The sequence below is a fragment of the Melozone crissalis genome, unplaced genomic scaffold (genome assembly GCF_028551555.1).
Source record: "Melozone crissalis strain CALT ecotype California unplaced genomic scaffold, PUWL_Pcris_2 ptg000088l_1, whole genome shotgun sequence".
NCBI classification, from domain to species: domain Eukaryota; kingdom Metazoa; phylum Chordata; class Aves; order Passeriformes; family Passerellidae; genus Melozone; species Melozone crissalis.
The window spans coordinates 1,474,405-1,491,435 of NW_026535865.1; the positions used below are offsets into that span (position 1 = coordinate 1,474,405).

Below are 17,031 nucleotides of genomic sequence, written 5' to 3' on the forward strand. Positions count from 1 at the left end.
AGAAACACCTGATAGCTGCAGTCCTGAGAAGGAACAGAATCATTCATAGAATATCCTGAGCAAGGAGGGATGCTCAGTGATCATCAGTGCAGCCCCTGTCCCTGCACAGCCACCCCAACACCCCACCCTGAGCACCCCTGGGAGCTCCTGCAGCTCTGGCAGCCTTGGCACCATTCCCTGGGCAGCCTGGGCAGTGCCCAGCAGCCTCGGGGGGCAGAACCTTGCCCTGAGCTCCATGCCAAGGCCTGGCACAGCTGCAGCCCTTGCTGGGCTCCTGTCCCTGTGCCAGAGCAGAGCTCAGCCCCTGCCCCTGTGCCTGCCCTGGGGAGGAGCTGCAGCCCCCGAGGAGCCTCCCCTCAGTCTCCTGGGCTGCAGCTGAACCAGCCAAGTGCCCTCAGCTGCTCCTCAGCCCTTGCCCAGCTCCGTGTCCCTCCTCTGGGCACTCTCCAATATCCTTATGGGTAATGGATCCTTTGGATCCTTCTGATCTTGTGGTGCTCAAAGTGCCTCCAGAACTGAAGAGGATTCCCTCTAGCAGATCCTGGGCTTGGGCCGTGAGGAACCCAGAAACTTCCCTGCAGCACCCCACATTGTCCATTGCCTCAGGAGACCTGTGGGATCTGCCCTGCCATGGCAGTCTGGAAACCAAACAGACTTTGGGAGAGTAGGCACCACCTTTGGGGTACCATCGAGGCCCTGGCATTACTCCCAGGTGTACAGAAAAATTCAAGATACCAGAGGTTTATGTCCAAAAAGGAGACAGAGGAGTCCTGTAACTTTATTCACGAACAAAGGGAGAGACCATGGGGCATTTCCCACAGGGCCTCTCAGATTGTTGGGGGATGCAGCCTCCTTTTTATCCTAATATTCATGGCCACATCAGCCTCTCCCTTTCTCCACTGGCTGAGGTGGAGAAACTTCAAACTTCCTGAATTGCCTACTGTATCCCCCCGTTGTTTAACACATGATATTAATTCTATTGTCTTTGTTGTTCTTCAAGTTCAGGGGTTTAGCAGGACCTTGGCTGAGCAACAGTCCTTGTGAATTAGTAACACTTTCTGAAACTGATGGTTTCTCCACTTACTTCCTTATCTACAAGTCCCTGGCCCTATCTACAAGCAGATTCACACTGTCTGTTTGTAAAGACACATTCATATTATTCCTTTCACCAGGCACCAGCAGGGCACTGGCATTGCCTGTCTGTGGTTGTGCCTTTTGCCATTCTGGTGCCAGTCCTTGCCCAAGCTGAACCCAGTAAACTTTGTTTGGTCTTTTCCAGCCTTTTTTAGCCTTCCTGCAAATCCAAGGCAGATTTGGGATTTTGTTGTTGTGGTTTTCCTTGTTTCTGTAGTGCCAGTCCTTGCTGTAGCTGAGCCCAGTGAGCCTTTTCCAGCCCAGCCTGGAGGCGGGAAGGGAATGGGATGGGATGGGGATGGTGGTGAGGGTGGGGATGGTGGGATGGTGTGGTTTGGTGAGAGGTGGTGCTGGGGATGGAGATGGCAGAGCTGTGGTGCAGAGAGGCAGGAACGAGGATGGAGATGTTGGTGCTGTGGGGATGGGAATGGGGATAGTGGTGCGATAGGGATAGGGATGGTGATGCTGTGGGGATGGGATGATGGGGATGATGGTGCTGTGGGGATGGGGATGATGGGGATGGGGATAGGGATAGAGATGGTGGTGCTATGGGGATGGTGATGCTGTGGGATGGGGATGATGGTGCTGTGGGGATGCAGATGGGGATGGTGGTGCTGTGAGGATGATGGGGATGGGGATAGGGATAGAGATAGTGGTGCTGTGGGGATGGGGATGGTGATGCTGTGGGGATGGGGATGATGTGGGATGGGATGGTGATGCTGTGGGGATGGGGATGATGTGGGATGGGATGGTGGTGCTGTGGGGATGGGGATGATGGGGATAGAGATAGGGATGGTGGTGCTGTGGGGTTTGGGATGGTGATGCTGTGGGGATGGGGATGGTGTGGGATGGGGATGGGGATGCTGTGGGATGGGGGTGATGGTGCTGTGGGGATGAGGATGATGGGGATAGAGATAGGGATGATGGTGCTGTGGGGATGCGGATGGGGATGGTGGTGCTGTGGGTATGCGGATGATGGTGCTGTGGGGATGAGGATGATGGGGATAGGGATAGAGATGGTGGTGCTGTGGGGATGGGGATGCTGTGGGATGGGGATGGGGATGCTGTGGGATGGGGATGGTGATGCTGTGGGGATGGGGATGGTGGTGCTGTGGGTATGCGGATGATGGTGCTGTGGGGATGAGGATGATGGGGATAGGGATAGAGATGGTGGTGCTGTGGGGATGGTGATGCTGTGGGATGGGGATGGGGATGCTGTGGGATGGGGATGGGGATGCTGTGGGATGGGGATGATGGTGCTGTAGGGATGAGGATGATGGGGATAGAGATAGGGATGGTGGTGCTGTGGGGTTTGGGATGGTGATGCCGTGGGGATGGGGATGATGGTGCTGGGGGGATGAGGATGTGGATGGGGATGGGCAGCCCGGTGCGGTGCGGTGTGGATGGACATGTCCGTACTGCAGGCACGGATGGGGACAGCTGTACGCCGCCGTGCAGAGCCGTGCCGCGCGGAGCGGAGCGGCACCACCCCGTCCCGCCCCCCGGTGCCACCGTGACCCCGCCGCCGATCACTTCCAGGGCGGCCCCGGCTCCCGATTTGAAAATGCGGGAGCGGCTGCTGGTGCTCCTGTGCGCGCTGGCGCGGCGGCGGCGGCGGCGCGCCGGGGCGATGGCCGGGAACGGCACCGGCACCGGGAGCGGCGGCGGCAGCGGCGGCGGCGCCGGGGGCTGGGACGGGCCGCAGCGGCGAGCCTGGCTCCGGCACTACTACAGCCAGCGGCAGAAGCGGCTCATGACGGTGACCGGGGCGGGGCCGCCGGGACCTGGGGACAACCGCAGGCGGGGACGGGGCCACGGGGGACGGAGGGTGCGGGGGTACGTGGGGATCGCGGGGACACAAAGGATGGGAGGGTCACTGAAATCACGGGGACACAGAGGGTGGGGGACACGGGAGACGAGAGGAGGTCACGGCGACACGGAGGATGGGGGGATGCGGGACAGATCCCGGGGACACAGGATGGGGACACGGAACACATGGACATGGGGGATTTGGGGCGCGGGGTACACGGGAGCACAAAACGTTGATGGGGGGAGAAGGATGCAAAGGACAGTGGTGGAAAGGATGGGGAGCATGGGGAAGTCACAAGGGGGACATAGAGGGTGGGGGACATGTGAGACCCAAAACACGGGATGTGGGACAAGAAGGACACATGGACACAGAGATCACAAAGGATGAGGAACGTGGGGGTTCTGTGGGACACAAAAACAGGGACACAAAGGATGGGACTTGAGAGACATAGGATGTGATCCTGGACACAAAGGATGCTGGATGCAGCGGACATGGGGGTGACATCAAAGGCGAGGGATGCATTGGGGGATACAAGGGATCCCTGGCTGCAAGGACAAGCTGGAGGGGGAACATGAGGAACCTGCTGGCCTGGGCAGTGGCTGAAGAAGGTGACTAAAGCCTCTTTTTAAAGTTGCAAACCCCAGGTGGGGTTTGCCTAGCCTGGCACTGCCTGAATTTAATAACAGAATTTAATAACAGAAAAACAATTCCTGTGGAAGGGCCAGGAACCTCCCCTTTCACATAATGATTCCCACCTTTGAGGGATGCTCTCTCTCCCTTCCAAATCGGGACTTAGCCCACAGTTCCCTCAGTGGCTGGAAATCCAGCAATGCTCGTTAAAATACAAACCCCCAGAGGGAATGGCCACCCCAAAAAAGGGCTTTTCCAGGAAGCTCCATCTGCAACACCTGAGCATCTTGTCTGGGGTCACACCTACTGCCTGGTGGGTTTGCAGTGAGGTTTCCCAGGAACAGGAAGATTTGACTGGTGTTACACCAGTTGGGACCACTAGCCACCTGGCACTGGCCATCCTCCTGCCTTGAGCAAGTCTCTTGAGCGGGGTGGTCTTCAGAAGGGGTCCCAGTGAGGTGCAGTGAAGTGCTGTCTCACACTGCTGTTGTCTCCCCCCTGCACTGCAGCTCCTCATCGCTCACCGGAGGAGAACCAGCTGCTGCTTCTACCCCCGCGCCTGGCCCAGCCTCAGGAGCACGGACTGGTGGGAGCAGGTGGTCCTGAAGGAGTTTGGGCCCCAGGACTGGCTGGAGAAGTTTCGGATGTCCAAGGAGACTTTTTTCTACATCTGCAACCAGCTGCGGCCTGGGCTGGCTCCGCACAGCGCGCACTTCCACCCCGCCCTGCCGCTGGAGAAGAGGGTGGCCGTGGCCCTGTGGCACTTGGCCACCAACGTGGAGTACCAGACTCTGAGCCCGCTCTTCGGCGTGGGGCCCTCCACGGTGCAGAGCTGCGTCCGGGAGGTGAGCTACGCCGTGGTCTTGCTGCTGAAGCCGCTTTACCTGCGGCTGCCCGATGAGAAGGAGCTGGAGAACATGGCGCGCATCTTCTGCACGCGCTGGGGCTTCCCGCACTGCATCGGGGCGCTGGACAGCCTGCACATCCCCATCCACCCGCCCCTGCGCCTCACCGCCGACTACTGCAACGGCCAGGGCTGGCACTCCATCCTCACGCAGGCCACCGTGGACGGGCTGGGCCAGTTCTGGGACGTCTCCACCGCCTTCCCGGGCAGCATGGAGAACAGCGCGGTCCTGGAGAGCTCCAGCCTGTGGGTGCTGGCCAAGGAGGGCCGGCTGTGCCCCAACCCTCCCAAGCATTTCATGGGGAAGGCACAGAAGTACGTGCTGCTGGGCGATGCCACGTACCCCCTGCAGGACTGGATCCTCAAGCCCTACCAGGAGGACGAGAACCTGACCCAGCGCCAGCTGCAGTTCAACTACCGCCTGAAGCGGGCCCACAGCGTGATCGAGAACGCCTTCCTGCGCCTCAAGGCGCGCTGGCAGATCCTCCTCAAGTGCGACGACTGCAGCCTGGAGCTGCTGCCCACCCTGGTCCTCGCCTGCTGCATCCTGCACAACGTCTGCGAGGCCCACGACAACCCCTTCAACGAGGAGTGGCTGGAGGGCACCGAGCCCACCGAGCTGCCCAAGCCCTGCCAGCCCGCGCCGGCCGCCATGGAGGACAACCGGGCCGAGCAAGTGCGTGAGCTGATGTGTCAGTACTTCGAGAGCTGCGGGGAGGGCTGATGGCCCAGGAGCAGCTGCCCTGCACATCCCTGCTTGCAGACTCACCGTGGACTCTGGCAAACTGGCCCAGTGCTTCCAGCTGCACTAGGCGGGCCCAGGGCGGGGAGGGGCGGCCGTGTCACGCTCGTGCTGGGTTCGCTGTGCAGGTTTCAGGCAGTGGAATGTATTTTGTGCCCATTCTCTCTCCCAGGATCTAAACTGGTGGTGTGTTGTGTGCTGCGGGAGTACAGTGGAGATTAGGGCTGGGAGAGGGCAGCTGCTGGGGTCTCCCTTTCCTCTGTCTCCAAGACTCTCCTTTGAACCAAAATCAGCAGGAGCCTTGAAATAAGGCAAAACTCCTTTGGAGGTTTGAAACTTGCTGTGTAAACACACATAGGAAGGAGAGGGAAGGAAGAGGCGGAGCAGTGGCTTGCAAGGGCTGACACCAGCCTGGAATTCAACTGCATCCACAAACTCAGGGATGTGCTGCCCTGAGGGTTTGTCCAGCCTAGCACCCCCCAGCCCCTCTCCTGAGGGGTTTTGTTCAGCCTGGCACACCTGGACTCTCCAGACAGGTTCGCCCAGCCTGGCACCCCTGGTTCTTCTCCAGTGGGATTTTGCCCAGCCTGGCATCCCTGACCCCTCTCCTGAGGGATTTTGTCCAGTCTCGCACCACAGGTCCCTCTCAGGGTGGGGTTTGCCCAGCCTGGCACTGCCTGAACCCTCTCCCAGCCTGGAACACCCCCAGGTCCCTCTCAGGGTGGGCCTTGCCCAATCTGGCATCCCCAGCCCCTCTCCGGAGGGGTTTGCCCAGCCTGGCACCCCTGGTCCCTCTCCAGAGGAATTCTGCCCTCCTTGGAACGCCCCAGCCCCTCTCTGGAGGGGTTTGCCCAGCCTGGCAGCCCCGGTCCCTCTCCGGAGTGTCTGTGGCTCCGTTCCGCGGCCCCGCCCGGCTCCGCGCTCCGTGATCGGGCCCGGCCATGGCGGCAGCGGCCCTGCTCCTCCCGCAGCGCCCCCTGGCGGCCCCAGCGCCCTCAGCCGGAGGGGCGGCAGCGCCCCCTCGCGGCCGGCCCCGCCCGTGCGTACTGCGCAGGCGCGGCCGCCGGGCGGTCACGTGGCGGAGCAGCAAGATGGCGGCGCGCGGTGAGTGCGGTGCCGGTACCGCCGGGCCCTCCCTGAACCCCCCGGGATCCCCCGGCCCGGCCGCTCCTCTCGGGCCCCGCTTCCGCTGGCTCGGCGGCTCTGTCTGGCGTGGTCGCGGCAGGCGGTCTATGTCCGCCTCGGGTATCCGGTGAAACCGAGTGTGCGAGGACACGCGCTCGGGTCAGCCCCGGGTCCGGTTCTCCGGCACAGGCCGGGCCGCGGCTCTTCCCGCCCACCCTGCCCCCGGCCACGGGATCCGCTGGCGGCTGAGGGCGCACTTTGACTCCCTTCCCCGGACGCAGGAGTGTGACCGAGGAGCCTCCCGGAGCCCCGAGCGTGCCCGGAGCCGCTCGCGCCATGGTGACGGAGCAGGAGGTGGAGGCCATCGGCCGCACGCTGGTGGACGCGGCGCAGCCGCTGCCCGCCCGGTTCCGGGCCCTCTTCACCCTGCGCAACCTGGGCGGCCGCGCGGCCGTGGAGTGGATCAGCCGCGCCTTTGGGGACAGCTCGGCGCTGCTGAAGCACGAACTGGCCTATTGCCTGGGCCAGATGCAGGACGAGGCCGCCATCCCGGTGCTCATCCGCGTGCTGGAGGACACGGCCCAGGAGCCCATGGTCAGGCACGAGGCAGGTACGGCAGCGGCTCCTGCGGCTCTGGGGGCAGGGAAGGGGGCTGGCTGGCAAGTGGGGCTTGGAGTGCTTCCCCCACTGTACAGGGCACCTCATGGGGGCCTGATCCTGCTTGGATGTCAAACCCTGAGTCACGTAACACCTCACCACCGTCCCTGGCCACACCTGGCAGGACAGGTTGGCCAGGCTTCTCCTGTCGTGTTTGTCCTGTTTGGAATTGGTCAGTCTGGCCTGTGCCCGTGTTTGCCCCATGTGGGATCGGTCAGTTCGGCCTGTGTCTGTGCTTTAGAGCAAAGCAAGGCATTGCCAGAGGGCACAGCAGGGTTCTTCTCACACAAACACTCTGATTACATCCTGATCCATCCTTTAGGTGAAGCCCTGGGTGCTATTGGGAACCCCGAGGTGCTGGATGTCCTGAAACGCTATTCCCAGGATCCTGTGGTCGAGGTGAGCTTCCCGAGGGGCCATTTCCTCCGGAATCAGCACCGCTGGTCTCGGAGGCGGGTCCCACACTGGCCGGGTGGGTGGAGACATCACAGTGACATCTGCTGTGTGCTGGGCTGCTCCTGGCGCTGTCCAGTGCTGTTGTGCAGGCAGGGCCATGTCTCTGTCCCCACAGGTGGCAGAGACGTGTCAGCTGGCCGTGAGGAGGCTGGAGTGGCTGCAGAACAACCAGGAGCAGGCAGGCAGCAGCCCATACCGCTCTGTGGATCCTGCTCCCCCCTCAGACGAGACAGATGTTGCCAAGCTCCGGGAGATCCTCCTGGATGAGTCCCAGGAGCTGTTTGAGCGCTACCGGGCCATGTTTGCGCTGCGGAACGTGGGGGGCCAGGCTGCTGTGCTGGCACTGGCAGAAGGTGAGGGCCTGGCCTTGCTGTGGGTCTGTCCAGGTCAATCTGGGATGAGCCCTTCCCAAATGCAGGAGTGCAGAGCTGCTCTCACGTGTTTGTGGCTAGGGCTGCTGTTCCTAGCTACATCACAGAGTGCTGGGTGATCTCTGGTGTTCCAGAGTCCCCTTGCCACCCTCCAGACCCCCTTCCCTGAGGGAGGGAGGGCACTGGCTGTGATGGGGGTCTGGGACCAGTCTGGCCTGGGGTTTTTGGGGTCATGCTCTCCTGGCCTGCAATGTCAGGGGCTGCTGGTGTTTGGGAATAGTTCTGGAGAGGGGAATGTCCCTGTGTGGGAAAAGGGCAGACCACAGTCCAGGAACTGTTTGGACCCACTCCCAGCCTGAGGGAAGTTGGTCAGGCTCTCCAGCCATCTGGGCCTGTTGAGGTCCATAAGGTGGGATCTGTCAGCTCCTGCTCTAGCTGCTTGGGGTCCCTGGCCATGCTGCCATGGCCTGGAACATCACGTGGTGGGGCAGAACCTGGGCAGGTGGGGAAGCAGTAGCTCTGCTGGAGGGGTGGGTTCTGCCATCAAAGGAGGCACAGGGACAGGGCTGGAATCAGGGGGCAGGGTGGGATCAGGGGGCAGGGTGGGATCAGGGAGCTGGGTGGGATCAGGGGGCAGGGTGGGATCAGGGAGCAGGGTGGGATCTGAGAGCAGGCTGGGATCAGGGAGCAGGGTGGGATTAAGGAGCAGAGTGGGGTCAAGGAGCAGGGTGGGATCAGGGAACAGAGTGGGATCAGGGGGCAGGGTGGGACACCCCTTCCTGTAGGGCTGGGGTGGTGACCCTTGGCATCCCCAGCTTTCAGGTGGGGGCTCCATCCGGGCGTCCTGGCGCGTTTTGGGGCACCCTGGTGAATTTTGGGGAGTCCCAGCTGACTGTCCCCCCTCCCGCAGGGCTGCGCTGCGGCAGCGCGCTGTTCCGCCACGAGATCGGCTACGTGCTGGGGCAGCTGCAGGACGAGGCGTGCGTGCCCCAGCTGACGGCGGCGCTGTGCAGCCGCGCCGAGAGCGCCATGGTGCGGCACGAGTGCGCCGAGGCGCTGGGCGCCATTGCCCGGCCCGGCTGCCTGCGCGCCCTGCGCGCCTTCGCGGCCGACGAGGAGCGCGTGGTGCGCGAGAGCTGCCAGGTGGCCCTGGACATGTACGAGTACGAGAACGGCGCCCAGTTCCAGTACGCCGACGGGCTCTGCAAGCTGCAGGCCTCCTCCTGAGCCCGGGCTGGGGGCAGCGAGCTGGGTGCGCTGCCTGCCGCCGCCGGCGGATCCGTGCCTTGCCGAGCCGTGGGAGGGACCGGGGTTGCTCTCTGGCACAATTACAAGCACCTTTTCCCTCCAAATCCGGGCTGAGCTGCTACTTGCCTCCCCAGCGCTCCTCGCCAGCCGCTGTTTCCTGGACCTGCCCCTTTTCCCTGCCAGGATCGGCGCTGCCCGCCCGCAGCGTGGCTCGGGGCTTGGACCAGGTGGGCTCAGCTTGGCACGTCGGAGCCTGCTGCGGCCCTGCGGGGCCTGGGCCTGCCCTGGGTTGGTGCTGCCCTGTCGGCAGCTCCGTTCTCCACAGCTGAGCTTTGCTGGGGGCTAGGATGGGCTTTGGGCACCCGCTCTTGTGGGCTGTGGTGTTGGGATGCTTTGAAATTGCTCTCGGTGATGGTGCCGAGCCGGGGCCCTCCTCACCCGCGCCGTGGGTTTGGCTTCTCCTGTTGGGACAAGCTGGAGCTGAGCCTGTGGCAGCCTCTGCCCTAAGATGGGGGTTGTTTCATGGCAAAGTTGGGAAGATATGGCTGGGTTTTTTTCTGCAGGGAAGGGCGCTGCCATTAGGGTGGGCAGGGTGAGGCAGAGCCTGCCTGGGCTTTCCTCTGTGTTTAACCAGGGGCAGGAGAGCTGAGGCTGCTGCTGGCACCCAGATCCCTCCGTCAGCCCAGCCTGGGCACTGGGGTTTGGGGTTTGGCAGGGAATAAAGCACTGGCACAGGAAGCTGGAGTGAACTGAGCTGTGATTTACCTGTGCCCAGGTGTGCAGTGCCCCCACTGCCATGGGGTCAACCCCTGGGCAGGAGGCTGGGGGCTGCCAAAGTGAAGTCATAGAACCATTGAGATGGGAAAGGACCTTTAAGTTCAAGTCCAGCCACATTGGGAGGAACAGGGAGTGGGGTCCCTGATGGCATGAGGTGAAACCCCCAGCCCTGGGGAGGAGGATGATCTGTCTGAGGTGCCCTGGTAGGTCCCACTGCCCTGCAGGGCCTGGCATCCTGCTGGGCATCCCTTTTCCCCTTGTCCAAGGGCTCCCTGTCAGTCACTCCCAGGCTCAATCCTCTTAGTCCCTGAAGCCAGCTCAGCATCCCCAGGGCTCTGGTGCTCAGGGCCACAGCCAAGGGGCAGCCCTGGCCATGGCCCAGTCTGACCCAGTTCAGGACCCCATGGAAAGGGCTGTTAGTCAAGATGTGACCAGTTTTGGTCACCTGTACACAGCAAGAGTCAGTGACATGTACCTGAGTGCTGTGGGTAGGGTCACCTGTGTGCCGTGTGGAGGGTGAGGGGCTCCAGACTGCCCTTCCCCAGCACTGAGGACAAACATCTGATGTTTTCACACTGTTTGGAGTCAGCAGCTGTTATGGGTTGCTTGTCCCCCTTCCCTCACCCTCCGTAGCCCCTGGGTGATGGGCAGGAGCCAGGTGGCACTTTGGGGTGTCCCTGTGTCATATCCATGCCCAGCACAGTGAGATAGATGGGTGCCTTCCCCAAGGCCACGTTATCATTCCCACTGTTCCCTTGCTGGCACGTGGGCTCCAGCACCCTGGAGCTTGCCAGGCTCTTTGTCCCCACTTCCCACCTCGGCTGCCCCCACCTTTGCTCCCCAGCTTTGCCACGGTGACTCACTCACACCTTGCAGGGCTGTTTCCCAATCATTCTGTGCCAACATTTGTCTCTGCTCTCCCAACAGCTTTTAAGACAAAATCGGAACAAAATGCATTTCTGAGGCTGGGATCTGGACAGGGGTGCCCTGGTGCAGCAGAGCTGGAGGTGTTGGGCTGGAGCAGGACTCAGCCTTGAGCCTTGGCTCGGCACTGAGCTCCACCAGCACCTTCAGCCTCTGCTGGGAGGGGTTTGGGATTTCTTCAAAGCTGCTGCTGGTCTGGGCTAAAACCTGCACCTTCTTGGTGTGGGGAGAATTAATTTTGAGAGAAATATGGACTCGGCCCCCTTCTGCAGGCTGCTCTGCCCTGGGGAGGTGACACTGGGTGCTGGGGTGACACTGGGTGCTGGGGTGACACGTGGCAGCCACCTGGGAAGGTGACAGCCTCTTGCCACGGGCTGCTCCCCTGTACAGCAGAGGGGGCCCCGTGGGAGCTCCCGTGGCTGAGGCATCCCCAAATCCCTGCTCCCATGGGCTCCAAGGGTGCTGTGTCCTCTGGGATCTCAGCCATCTGCTCCAGGGATCCGGGGCCTGCTGAGGGATTTAACCCAGCCCAGGGGAGGGAGGAGAGGCCTCGGGCATCCCTCCCCATTCCTGTCTTTGGGAGCTCTCCAGCTGTCCGTGACTCCTCACTCCCGGGGTGGCAGGGGTGCCAGTGGTGCTCCCAGAGGAGTGGGATTTGGGGACCCTGACCCACATCAGAGCCCCCTGGTCACCTCCCATGCTGAGGCAGCCCGGCTGTGCCTGGATTAGCAGGTGCTAAGCTCCTCAGCAACGCAGCTCTGCCGCCGGGTAAGTGGCACTGCCACCAGCTGTGGGGACACCGCTGTCCCTGTGAGCTGCCGGCACCGAGGAGCCTTGTGGACCCTGATGCCACCTCCCCCCCTGCAGTCCCCTGCGTGGCAGAGGCTCCAGTGGCTCGGGGTGGGGAGGCAGGGGTAGCTGGCCATGGCCCTGCCAGGGGGTGTCCTCCTCCCTGGCACCGGGGGGGCACCGGGGCCTCGGCACTTGCTGCAGGCGCCCCCCGAGGAGGACGAGGTGCTGTATGTGGACTACAGGCCCCCTGCCCTGGACAGCATCCACCTGCCCCGCTATGTGCTCTACCTGATGATGGCAGCCACGCTGGTGCTGGTGGTGGCATATGCCATCGTGGGGCACCTCATCAAGGACCTGGTGCACGACTTTGCCGGTGAGTGCCCCCCACAGCGGGGCCGGGCTTTGGGGTGGGCGGGGGCCAGGGGGATCCCCCCGGCTGTGGCTGGGCTGGGGCAGGGCTGGGGCTGCTGACAGCTCCCTCTGAGCCCCTGCAGACTGGGCATTTGGGCCCAAGCCGGAGGAGAAGGCAGAGATGGCCGAAGGCCCCGTGCTGGAGGCAGAGTGGCTGGAGGAGGATGAGGTGCTGGTGCAGCAGAAGGTGGAGGATGAAGGCAGCGGAATCCTGCCCGGCACGGACATCCCGCTGCAGCTGCTCGCTCCCCGCAGCTCCGTCTCCTTTGCTGACCCCCCCAAGAAGAGATTCTTCTAGCTCAGGGGACACCCGTGCCACCAGCAGGACCCTGCAGCCCTGCCTGGCCATCGGGTCACGGCGTGGCCCTGGGTGTAGGCACTGCCCAGCCCTGGCACAGAGCCTCCCCCTCCCTGCCAGCCCCAGCGCTGCTCTCGGGCTCCCCTTGGGCTGTCACACCAATGCAGTGTGGCACCACTTGTCCCAGCCCTGCTCACCCCTTGGCCCAGCACGGCACGGGGGTGGCAGAGCTGGGGCATCCCAATCTTTGCCTGGGGTAATAGCACCCCTTGGCACAGCCGTGCCAGCCCCGGCCATGGGCACATGGGTGTATAAAGGGGATGCTTGGGGGTGCAAGCCCTCGGTGTGGGGGCACAGCCGATGGTGGCAGGGGGCATGGGCACGGGTGCACACAGAAACATGGATACCCCTCGGGATGGGCCAAGTCAGCGTGGGCACAGGGGTAGGGACAGACGGATGGACAGCTGGATGCTGAGGTTGGCTGTGCCCCCACCATCCCCTCAGTGCCTTGGCACTGCCAGAGGTGGCCCCAAACCAGTCTTGGGGGACAAAGCACCCTGAAGCCTCACTTGGGTTCTGGGAGAGGGCACTGGGCGTGGGGCTGTTTTATGGACCTGCAGCCCCTGACTTAAACCCGGGCTGAGGCTGGGTCCCTGTGCCCCCAGTCTTCTTCTTAACCCCTTGAGGAATTGCCACAGGACACAGCAGGGTTCTTCTCTGTGTCTTCCCTGCCAAAGTCCACTGTCCCTCCCTGGGGTGCTAGTGGCCGCCCTCTGCCTCAGTTTTAGTGTGCCCTGGTGGGTGGGCACCCTGCCATGGTGTCCCTGAGCTAAACCTGTCATTGTTTCACTCCTGGCAGTCTGTGGGCACACACTCCCTGAGGACATGATGGGGTCCCACCTGGGATTGTCTGGGGCAGCTGGCTCGTGCCCAGGGGAGGGCTGGGGGTGCCTGGCATTGCCCACCCCTCTGTGCTGCCCCATCTCCATGGGATCTGCCCCAGCCCTGCCAGCTGGGATAGGGGGAACCAGGCAGGGTGGGCACTTCTCCACCCCATCACCCATCTGTCCTTCCACCTGTGCCCCCACCCACCCACACCTGTCTGTCCCTGCCTCCATCCACCTGCCCACCCTGGCGTGGTCCCCAGCCCTGGGCACAGGGACACGCCTGTCCTTTGCCACGCTGCTCCCGGAGGTGGCGGCCGCTGGGTGTGGTGGGGTGCCCGTGCCTGAGCCAGGGGAGTGGTACCACCTGCCAGGGGTGACAGGAGTCGCGTTGCCATGGTGCTTGCAGCCACTTTGTCCTCTTGGGGCCAATAAAGGCGCCTGTTGCCCTGGGTGCAGAGTGCAGGCACGGTAGCAGCAGGTGACAAAAGCTCAGCTCCAGGAGCAGGCTCCAGACGTTCCCCAGCCTCTGCCCAAAAATGCCGAAGCTCTTGCAGCCCCTGTTGCTCCTGCTCGTCCTTGCTTCCACCGCCCAGGGACAGACTGGTAAGTGCCCCCGTGCCACTCTGTGCCCTGGGGTACCTGGGCAGGTGGCCAGGCCTCCCCTCAGGCATCAGATCAGCTCCTGGGAGACCTTTCCAGTGGGACCAGTCTGTCCCAGTGCTCCAACAGCAACTTTTGGGGGCAGAGCAGGAAGATCTGGAGACACTCACCTGCTGCCCCAGTGCTCCCCACTGCACTGGGGACAGGTGAGCTGTGTCGGGGGTCCCTTCCTTGGTACCCAAGGGACACTGGGGAGGGGGAACAGTGAGTGTGTGCCAATGTTCCATCCCATGGGGGGTCCCATCCCCTGGAGGATGGAGCTGCCCTGAAGCTGTCCCCATCCCTGTCTTTTCCCTTGCCTGTCCCCTGGCCATGCAGGCACGGGCCCCAAGGTGCTGCAGCCGTGGCTCATTGGCCTCACGGCCGTCGTCGTCTTCCTCTTCGTTGTCTTCGTCGTGCTGCTCATTAACCGGCTCTGGAGTCTCAGGAAGAAGAGGTTGGATTGGTGTGGGGGGCGGGGGGTGCTGGCCAGGGGACAACTGCGTGGAAAGTTGCCATAGGCTGGGGCAGGGCTGTCCCCGGGCACCGTTCAGCCTCTCTCCCCTCGCAGGAAGGAGAACGGCCACCCGGAGAGCCTGGAGACTGACAGGTACCACAGCCCGTGTGCGGCGGGGCAGCACCGGGACCCTCCCGCACAACCGGGCCCGGGCCGCGGTGCCGGTGCAGCGCCCGGCTGACCGACGTTCCCTCCCTCCCTGCCTGCCGCAGGCTGGAGCGCTCCGGCCACGTCAACCCGGCTGCTGAGGACTGGGAAGAGCTGAGGGACGACAGGGAGCAGAACAAGCCCGCGGCCACGTCGCTCTGAGTGCCCCCGCATCCCCGTGCCCGCTCCGGAGCCCCTCTGATGGGCACCGCGCCCTCCTCCCGTCCGCGGGCCGGGGATCCGCGCCGGGTTTCGGCGACAGCCGCGGCCACCGTGGCACCTCCCGCCCGCCGCCGGCCCGGCTCGGACCAAGACCCGGCGCGGATCTCCGGGAGCTGAACGGGAGCGCGGCGGCAGCGGGGCCTCCCCGTGCCCCCGACCCTGGCCCGGCGGGGACCCGGCCCGGGGGCAGGAGGAGAGCCCCATCCCCAAACGTGCCCACTAAAGGTGTCCCCAACCTACCCCGGCGTCAGGCGTGTCGTGTCCCCGCGCGGGGAGGGGGCTGTCCCGCAGCCCCGGGTGCCACTCGGGCAGGGGACAATGGCCGGTTCCTGGGCAGGGCGGGGCCCGTGTCCAGCCCCCATCGCTGCCAGGCCAGCCTGGAGCGAGGGGTGGGCACCGAGGGGACAGGGGGGGTCCTGGGCAGTGCTTGGGCACCGTGGGCACCGCGAGGGTGAAGCGCAGCTTCGGCCAACGCCGATCTACGGGTGACGTCGGTGACGTCACACCACCAGGCGGTGACGTCACGCGCATGAGGTGGTGACGTCCCGAGGCCAAGTGTGAAGCAGAGGAGGCGGCGGCAGCTCCGAACTCCCGCGTGAGCCGCGGCTGCCCCACCCGTGTCCTGTCCCCACCCGTGTCCTGTCCCCACCCGTGTCCTGTCCCCACCTGTGTCCTGTCCCCTGCGGGCTCCCGGCTCCGTCCCCTGCTCTGCCGGGCCAAGGGCGGCCATGGGGGGGGGTCCCCCCTCTGGGTGCCCCCCCCGGGGCGGGCTCTGCTCCCCGCAGTGCCCCCCGTGCCCCCCTGCCCCCCTGGGCCCCCCTTGTCCCCCCGCTTGGGCACCGCTCCCCGGTTCCCCCGGGGCAGTGAAGGAAGGGCGGAGGCGAGCTGGAGTTGAAGCATAGCTTGTTTAATTTTTATACATTTTTTTTTTTGTCTTTTTTTTTCGTTTTCATTTTTTAATCTTTTTTTGTGTGTCAGTTTTTTCTTTTTTGTTTTTTTCTTCTTTTTTGTCTCTTTTTTCTCTTTTTTGCATAGGGGAGGGGGGGGAAACAACAACAACAACAACAAAAAAAAAAAACGGGAAAAAAACCAAAACCAAAAACAACAAAACCAAAAACAAAAGAAACAAAACAAAAAAGAAAACCAAAAAAAACACCCCCAAAATCCGTATCAGGGTCAGTAAGTGTATGTAGGCAGGAGCGGCGCTATCGGTAATGGCTGCGTACAATGGTATAATCAAATATCGTGAAGCACCAGGGAGGCGAGCGGGGGTCGGGGGGTCCATGCGGGGCCGGGGGGCGCGGGGGGCGCGGGGGGCCCGGCCCCGGCCCGCGGCCCTGGTGCGCTCGCGGTGTGTATCGGCTGCGGCGAAGCGAAAGCGAGAATCCGGCGAACGAGTAAAATATAACTGCGGGGAGGGGGCGCCCCCGGCCCGGGGGAGCGGGGACCCCCCGAAAAGGCGGCCGGGGCAGCCGGCGGCGCGGAGGCACTGCGGCGGGATTTTTGGTTTGGGTGAGAGGCGCGGTCCGGCCGGCTGCCGCCTCGGCGCCTTTTTGGGGCGGTTTCTGTCCTTTTGCCGCTCTTTGCCCAGGGGTGGGATGTCCCCCAAGCCCGGCTCCACATCCCGCTGCCCCCGGGCATCGCGCGGGGCGCCCGGCGGGGCACGCGGTACCCAGAGCGGTACCTATGGACCGGGCACCCCCGGGCATCGCCTGGGGCACCCAGAGGGGCCCCCTGGGCATCGCCTGGGGCACCCGGACGGGCACCCGAAGCGGCGTTGGTGGGTACGGCTCGAGGCACCCTGCGGGGCACCCGTGAGCACCACCTGGGGCACCCAGAGGGGCACCCAGAGGAGCACCCATGGGCATCACCTGGAGCACCCAGAGAGGCCCCCGTGGGCATCACCTGGGGCACCCAGAGGGGCACCCATGGGCATCACCTGGGGCGCCCAGGGGACGCCCAGAGGGTCATCATCTGGAGCACCCATGGGCACCAGGTGCGGCACCCGGTGGGGCACCCGCGGGTATCACCTGGAGCACCCAGAGAGGCCCCCGTGGGCATCACCTGGGGCTCCCAGAGGGGCATCATCTGGAGCACCCATGGGACCCCCATGGGCACCCGGTGGGGCACCCACAGTGATACCCACGGGCACCCAGAGGGTCACCATGGGCCTCTCCCGGGGCATCCATCACCAGGGGCACCATCCCAGCCGGTGGTGGGATACCCGAGGGGGGCAGAAAGCAGCAAATTCCAAACTCCGAGTACAAAAAAAAAAAAAAACCAACCAAAACAAAAAACAAAAACAGAACCAAACAAAAACCAAAATAAAAAATAAAAAAA

At 63.4% G+C, this 17,031-nt stretch overlaps 5 protein-coding genes across 5 annotated transcripts; 4 read left to right on the forward strand and 1 right to left on the reverse strand.

The window, feature by feature from the left end:
* Window positions 1-2,811: 2,811 nt before the first annotated feature.
* Window positions 2,812-5,387, forward strand: LOC128946910 (uncharacterized). Its single transcript, XM_054290929.1, has 2 exons — window positions 2,812-2,893; window positions 4,084-5,387. The coding sequence occupies exons 1-2, from the start codon at window positions 2,888-2,890 to the stop codon at window positions 5,200-5,202; spliced, it is 1,125 nt and encodes a 374-aa protein (XP_054146904.1). The 5' UTR covers window positions 2,812-2,887; the 3' UTR covers window positions 5,203-5,387.
* Window positions 5,388-6,291: 904 nt separating this feature from the next.
* On the forward strand, window positions 6,292-9,062 carry DOHH (deoxyhypusine hydroxylase). The gene is made up of 5 exons (XM_054290937.1): window positions 6,292-6,324; window positions 6,627-6,955; window positions 7,325-7,401; window positions 7,574-7,811; window positions 8,740-9,062. The coding sequence occupies exons 2-5, from the start codon at window positions 6,682-6,684 to the stop codon at window positions 9,054-9,056; spliced, it is 906 nt and encodes a 301-aa protein (XP_054146912.1). The 5' UTR covers window positions 6,292-6,324; window positions 6,627-6,681; the 3' UTR covers window positions 9,057-9,062.
* Window positions 9,063-11,702: 2,640 nt separating this feature from the next.
* Window positions 11,703-12,279, forward strand: SMIM44 (small integral membrane protein 44). The gene is made up of 2 exons (XM_054290870.1): window positions 11,703-11,943; window positions 12,065-12,279. Exons 1-2 carry the CDS (start codon window positions 11,703-11,705, stop codon window positions 12,277-12,279), a joined length of 456 nt encoding a protein of 151 aa, XP_054146845.1.
* Window positions 12,280-12,694: 415 nt separating this feature from the next.
* On the forward strand, window positions 12,695-14,631 carry SMIM24 (small integral membrane protein 24). Its single transcript, XM_054290871.1, is given in 7 exon segments — window positions 12,695-12,721; window positions 13,573-13,618; window positions 13,621-13,692; window positions 13,695-13,769; window positions 14,145-14,262; window positions 14,377-14,415; window positions 14,535-14,631. Coding segments are annotated over 7 exon segments (474 nt in total).
* Window positions 14,632-14,910: 279 nt separating this feature from the next.
* Window positions 14,911-16,959, reverse strand: LOC128946874 (collagen alpha-1(I) chain-like). The gene is made up of 4 exons (XM_054290872.1): window positions 16,722-16,959; window positions 16,597-16,630; window positions 15,946-16,516; window positions 14,911-15,399 (listed from the first exon to the last, which is right to left on the reverse strand). Exons 1-4 carry the CDS (start codon window positions 16,801-16,803, stop codon window positions 14,911-14,913), a joined length of 1,176 nt encoding a protein of 391 aa, XP_054146847.1. The 5' UTR covers window positions 16,804-16,959.
* Window positions 16,960-17,031: the final 72 nt, after the last annotated feature.

What these genes read in the sequence shown, in the direction of transcription:
- DOHH (XM_054290937.1), top strand. Translation starts at nt 6,682, where the DNA reads ATGGTGACGGAGCAGGAGGTGGAGGCCATCGGCCGCACGCTGGTGGAC. An exon ending in CCCAGGATCCTGTGGTCGAG is followed by an intron (nt 7,402 to 7,573) that starts GTGAGCTTCCCG and finishes CTGTCCCCACAG; the next exon opens with GTGGCAGAGACGTGTCAGCT. An exon ending in TGTGCTGGCACTGGCAGAAG is followed by an intron (nt 7,812 to 8,739) that starts GTGAGGGCCTGG and finishes CCCCTCCCGCAG; the next exon opens with GGCTGCGCTGCGGCAGCGCG.
- SMIM44 (XM_054290870.1), top strand. Translation starts at nt 11,703, where the DNA reads ATGGCCCTGCCAGGGGGTGTCCTCCTCCCTGGCACCGGGGGGGCACCG. An exon ending in CCTGGTGCACGACTTTGCCG is followed by an intron (nt 11,944 to 12,064) that starts GTGAGTGCCCCC and finishes GAGCCCCTGCAG; the next exon opens with ACTGGGCATTTGGGCCCAAG.
- LOC128946874 (XM_054290872.1), bottom strand. Translation starts at nt 16,803, where the DNA reads ATGGGGGTCCCATGGGTGCTCCAGATGATGCCCCTCTGGGAGCCCCAG. An exon ending in TGCCCCTCTGGGTGCCCCAG is followed by an intron (nt 16,517 to 16,596) that starts GTGATGCCCACG and finishes TGGGTGCCCCAG; the next exon opens with GTGGTGCTCACGGGTGCCCC. An exon ending in GACCCCCGCTCGCCTCCCTG is followed by an intron (nt 15,400 to 15,945) that starts GTGCTTCACGAT and finishes TTGGCCCGGCAG; the next exon opens with AGCAGGGGACGGAGCCGGGA.